The sequence below is a fragment of the Zeus faber genome (genome assembly GCF_960531495.2).
Source record: "Zeus faber genome assembly, chromosome: 5".
NCBI lineage: Eukaryota > Metazoa > Chordata > Actinopteri > Zeiformes > Zeidae > Zeus > Zeus faber.
The window spans coordinates 8,623,222-8,629,285 of record NC_137192.1 but is presented as its reverse complement, the minus strand read 5'-3'; the positions used below and the strand labels follow the sequence as shown (position 1 = coordinate 8,629,285).

General features: G+C 41.5%; 1 protein-coding gene across 1 annotated transcript; it reads right to left on the bottom strand.

Annotated features, from left to right (window-relative positions):
* Positions 1 to 2,625: 2,625 nt before the first annotated feature.
* LOC307229979 (DEP domain-containing mTOR-interacting protein) lies at positions 2,626 to 5,047 on the bottom strand (the record flags this gene model as incomplete). Its single annotated transcript, XM_080000128.1, has 9 exons — positions 2,626 to 2,751; positions 2,943 to 3,047; positions 3,167 to 3,237; positions 3,373 to 3,510; positions 3,695 to 3,907; positions 4,093 to 4,271; positions 4,479 to 4,602; positions 4,699 to 4,877; positions 4,965 to 5,047. 9 exons carry the CDS (start codon positions 5,045 to 5,047, stop codon positions 2,626 to 2,628), a joined length of 1,218 nt encoding a protein of 405 aa, XP_079856254.1.
* Between the last annotated feature and the right edge of the window lie 1,017 nt (positions 5,048 to 6,064).

Below are 6,064 nucleotides of genomic sequence, written 5' to 3'. Positions count from 1 at the left end.
CTTCCCCTACCGACCCGAGATAACACTCAATCCAAAATGGCGACGACAAAAAGACGGAAGTAAGGGGAGGGGGCTCTCGATGGGTGGGGGTACGTTTAAACGCTTGCGTTCCTTCCTGTGCCTGGCGAACGAAGTGGTTGATCCAGATGAGAAACAATAAAAACACAACGTTTAACGACAGAAACGCAGCATTCCCAATCTACACATTCAACTTCACCAAGACAAAGCAGTTTCACGTCGGCGCTGCAGACGCACCGTGTCCAAATAAACAGACTATCACGGTGTTTGTAGTGATTTATATGATATTATGATAATACATTGCATAGTGATTTACATTATATTATGATAATACATATTATAGTGATTTACATTATATTATGATAATACATATTGTAGTGGTTTACATAACAATACGCTATGATAATAAATATCATAGTGATTTACATTACATTATGATATGACATATCATAGTGATTTACATTACATTATGATAATAAATATTATTGTGAGTTACATTACATTATGATAATACATATCATAGTGATTTACATTAAATTGCACTATAATAATAAATATAGTGATTTACATTACATTACACTATTATAATAAATATCATAGTGATTTACATTACATTATGATAATACATATCATAGTGATTTACATTTCATTATGATAATAAATATGATTGTGAGTTACATTACATAATGATAATAAATATGATAGTGACTTACATTACATTATGATATGACATATCATAGTGATTTACATTACATTATGATAATAAATATGATTGTGAGTTACATTACATTATGATAATAAATATCATAGTGATTTACATTACATTATGATAATACATATCATAGTGACTTACAAGATTCAAGATTCAAGATTCAAGATTCAAGATTTTTATTTGTCACATACATATACATACTTTCATACATATATGCAGTGAAATGTAATGCAACGCACCCGGTGATAGCACACAATATGTCCTAGGAAAAAATAAAAAATAAAATAAAATAAAAAGTAGAAAATTCCTTTCTAATAGACCAACTAACTGACTCCTAAAACGTAATACAGTAAGTGGAATACTTATAGAATAAGATAAAAATATATAGAATAAAATACAATAAAAATAATTGAAATAAAATGGAATAGGTAGAAGGAATATGCCTATGTATATACAGATATGTGCATTTAAAGTGGCATGTGAATTGTGAATTGTACATTACATTATGATAATACATATCATAGTGAGTTACATTACAATATGATAATAAATATCATAGTGATTTACATTAAATTGCACTATAATAATAAATATAGTGATTTACATTACATTACACAATAATAATAAATATCATCGTGATTTACATTACATTACACTATAATAATAAATATCATAGTCATTTACATTACATTGGTATTTATTGTTACTCTGCCTCCTTTGTTTTGCACAGACTTTGGAGTTCCCCAAACATCAATCATCAGCACAATAACAAATGATATATTATTTCATTTGATCTAATTGAATTGAATGTAATCATTGAAGAAGTACTGCAACATGACTCATATTTACATTGATGTTCGTTTATTTGATCATGAATAGGTAGTTTTAACGTTTTTTATGCAACAAGATTATATGCAGTATATTTTATATACAGTTTATATATATATACACTGTTAATACTGTATATATACTTTATATACTGTATATACACACACACACACACACACACACCCATCAGCCACAACATTAAAACCAGTGAAAACATTGATCTTCTCGTTACATTGGCACCTGTCAAGGGGTGGGAAATATTAGGCAGCAAGTGAACAGTCAGTTCTTGAAGTTGATGTGTTGGAAGCAGGAAAAATGGTCAAGGGTAAGGATCTGAGAGACTTTGACAAGGGCCAAATTGTGATGGCTAAACGACTTGGTCAGAGCATCTCCAAAACAGCAGGTCTTGTGGGGTGTTCCCAGTATGCAGCGGTTAGTACCTACCAAAAATAAGGACAACTGGTGAACCGGCGACAGGGTCATCAGTTCCCAAGGCTCATTGATGTGCGTGGGGAGTGAAGTCTAGCCCGTCTGGTTCGATCCCACAGAAGAGCTACTGTAGCACCAACTGCTGAAAAAGTAAATGCTGCTATGATAGAAAGGTGTCAGAACACACAGTGCATCACAGGTTGCTGCATATGGGGCTGCGTAGCTGTAGACCGGTCAGAGTGCCCATGCTGACCCCTGTCCACTGCTGGAGGCGCCTACAATGGGCTTGTGAGCATCAAAACAGAACATGGAGCAATGGAAGAAGGTGGCCTGGTCTGATGAATCACATTTTCTTCTACATCATGTGGATGGCTGGGGTTAGGGTCCGATCCGATGGAGCATCTGTGGGATGTGCTGGAACAACAAGCCCGATCCATGGGGTCTCCACCTCGCCACTTACAGGACTTAAAGGATCTGCTGCTCACGTCTTGGTGCCAGATACCACAGGACACCTTCAGAGGTCTTGTGGAGTCCATGCCTCGACAGGTCAGAGCTGTTTTGGCGGGATGGGGGGGGGCTACACCATATTAGTGGTTAATAGTGTTGGTTTTAATGTTGTGGCTGATCAGTGGATACATTTATTCAAGGGGCACCATGACTTCCAGCTCCACAGTGGGAGGTCCAGTCATCACCAGCCACGACACCGTCCTGTATTCCAGGTGGAGCACACACTGTCCGTTCACCTGGCAAATGAACTGACGGACCTGGAAACAGATTTATCGTCTTATTTGCATGAGATTATTTGTTATTATTTTGCAGGTTTTAGAATGTGCCAAATAATTAAACATTAACACTCGTAGCACATATTGCCTTTGGCTGATGGGTGCCTTGACGTGAATATTTCCCAGTTTAATGAAGATACAGTACTTTGTCATTTCTTAAAGGCAGGGGTCACCTTCACGCCAGCCGCCGCAGCAGGACCTCCAGGGTCGACGGCCTGAACATAACAGGGAGCCGCTCCTCTGACGACAAAGCCCCAGCCCAGCGCGTCCCCCATCACCTCAAATATGGTAAATATCAATGCTGTGTGAGAACACTCTTTAGGTCTTCAATAACGCTTCATCGACTCAAATGTTGACTGTTTCTTTCTGTGCATGTGGTTTTAAATAAACTACTCACTGTCAACACTCTTTTGATGAATGGAGCCCCAGGGGATAATAGCTCTTCGCAGGTAAAATTTCTTGTCAGCACTGCGAAACCAATAAGACATTAAACGACAAATTATGTCCTTTGTTTTCTGTTTAATAATCAAATATTTGATAAGCAAAGGAGAATTCGTCAGCCCGAACTTGAAGAACTACATGTTTGAACCCCCCCCAACTTGCCTGATTTTGGATTACATCTCACCAGCGGGGTGGAAGACAGAGTGGCAAGGGGTGATAATCCTGCAGAATGAAGCTGAAGGGAATTTAAACTGCCCCGGCGACCGCCCACTGTCCATTTCATGACATTACTTGGCTCTTCTATGAGGCAAAAAAAACAACAACAACAACATAAAGAAACATTTAATGAGACATAAGCAAAGACACACACACACACACACACACACACACACACACACACACACCAGACACACCAGAGACACAGACACACACACGTATCAGTACACCAACTTGATTATTTTTATTTTATTTTATTTTTTTTTACCAGAGTGGAACCCCGTGTTGCCCTCCTGGTGTGGGGTTTTATGCAGGACAAAAGGACTGTCCGGGTTGCTGTCCTCCGGTGTGGGCGCAGGAATCCCCTCTTGGTTGTCCTGTTCACTTTCGTTCAACAGTTCAGACAGACGGCGGCGACGGCGAAAGTTGATGCAGAACTGATAGAGCAAGCCGCTGTCGAAAAAGTTGTGCTTTTTCGACACTGGTGTTTAGAGAGAAAGAGAGAGAGAGAGACAGAGAGAGAGAGAGAGAGAGAGAGAGATAGAGAGAGACACCAGAGTTTGGGTTGTGTAACAGCTCATTACCCCACTACTAGAGGCCATTGACAGCCTTGGTCATTTCCAACAGCAGCGGTGAAGAGTGGCAAGAGGAGCTGATGGACCTCACCATGTCGTATTATGCCTTGCTCCTGCAGCGCCCGGGACAGTTCCACTCCCTGGCGCCGGCTTTCCACCTCGCCATTCTTGAGCAGCCAGTCGATCAGCTGGCAGCCTGGAAAGCAGCGCTGATATGCGACGCTGTGCTCCTCTCTCAGCTGCAGAATCGAGTCCTTACCTGCAATTAGACTGCAGATGCACACACATACACATACACACACACATGCACGCACACATGAATCTGGACGTGTCCCATTGGGGAACTCACTTCACACCAGGAAACATTCAAGCACCTGTATTCTCCATTGAACCAATTTCTACACTCAACTCCCTCCACAAGCCGGCATAGCATTGGTCAAGGTCAACTTTTCTGAAGACAAATGAAGTCGGTCTTACTGCTCGTATAAGTGTTGTCCCCGCATGAACACCTTCACTTCTTTGTTGAAGGGAAACGTGCCGTCGTCTTTGCGGAAGCGGTAGAGCAGCTTTGCATCCTTGAACACAGGCCTCTTGTCACAAACTACAAAAGGGGCGAAACCCAGTTAGCCTTTCAAATTGACGCGTCTTCCTACACCGTAACCTTAACCTTCGTCCTCGGCTGAGGCTCCGTGCTTACCGTGGTGGACGATGTCGTGGTCCATGAGGTGCTGCATGAGGCTGACGGCGGTGGCCCGGTCTGGAGCCTCCTTGTGGCCCACCAGCCAGTCGATAAGCTCCTGGGCCACGAAGCAGTTTGGATACGTTCGCAAGTGGTACCGTCGCTCCTTGATCAGCTTGCCATCGTGGAGCCTGAGCCTTGGACCGGTGGACAACACATCAGCAATGAATCGAGAAATTTCAATTAACGCATCAAATGACGACCCACTCGGCCTCTCTCCCTACCTGAGTTGTTCTCCGGCAATCATAACTTCGGCCTTATGGAGCCGGATCGGGGTTTTACTCCTAATACTAATCGAATGCTCCATGTCCGCTCTCTACCATTTGACTGGTCAGACAGCCGCTCTTTAGGCTCCTTTATGTTTACCAAATATTCTGCCAAACACGCTGAAGCCAATACCATGTTGGAGAAATGTTGTGTATACAGAGAGAGAGAGAGGGAGCGATAGAGAGAGAGAGAGAGGGTTAGAGAGAGACTTGCAGGAACACACAACATGCATGGGGAAAGACACAACTTTAAAGGTGTTTAATTGTCGCCCAATCGTTTGACTGCTTTGGCTATATTTAACAAGCAAAGACATTTACAACTGGAGAGAGAGAGAGGGGGGGGGGGGTGGTGGGAGAGAGGGAGAGGGAGAGGGGGAGAGAATTGTGACAACGTTGCAGCCCTGATTAGGCTGATGGCCACAAGGTGTCAGCAATGGTCGACTTCTTTAATCCAAAACTGAAAAGGAACCAAGGATTTGTGGTGTGTCAGCGAGTTGGGTCTTAATTTCACGTTGTTACGGGTAAATCGTCAAAGAATTGAGCGAACAAAACAACAAAATATTCACTCACGTGATTATTCAAAACAAAAACCAGAGTGATTGCTAAACCACGCCAATGGCAAAGAGAGACACAGTTGGGAATATCTCGGCGTTAGTAATGTTAATTATTATTATATTCGATGTATTTATTATTATTATTATTATTATTATTATTATTTATGTATTTATTTATGGGTTGTTTTACTGTGTCTCATTGGGTTGCTTGAAAGGCGCTGAGAAATAATCGTAATTATTTATTTATTTTCGGCCACATAAAAACATGAATAGAAACCATATACAATCGGACAGTTTAAAATCAAACGGCGATGTGAAATAGGATCCGTCGGCGAGCGAAGAACATAGAGGACAAAGAGACAATGCGTAAGATTTCACCTTTGATTTTTATCAAGAATGATCACCATCACATGTTTAGCTTGTGAATTCTCGCATCAGCCTTTATGCAAATGCGCCAGTCCGCCGTCTCATTGGAGAGCAGCGTGGAGGTGTAGTCCACCACGC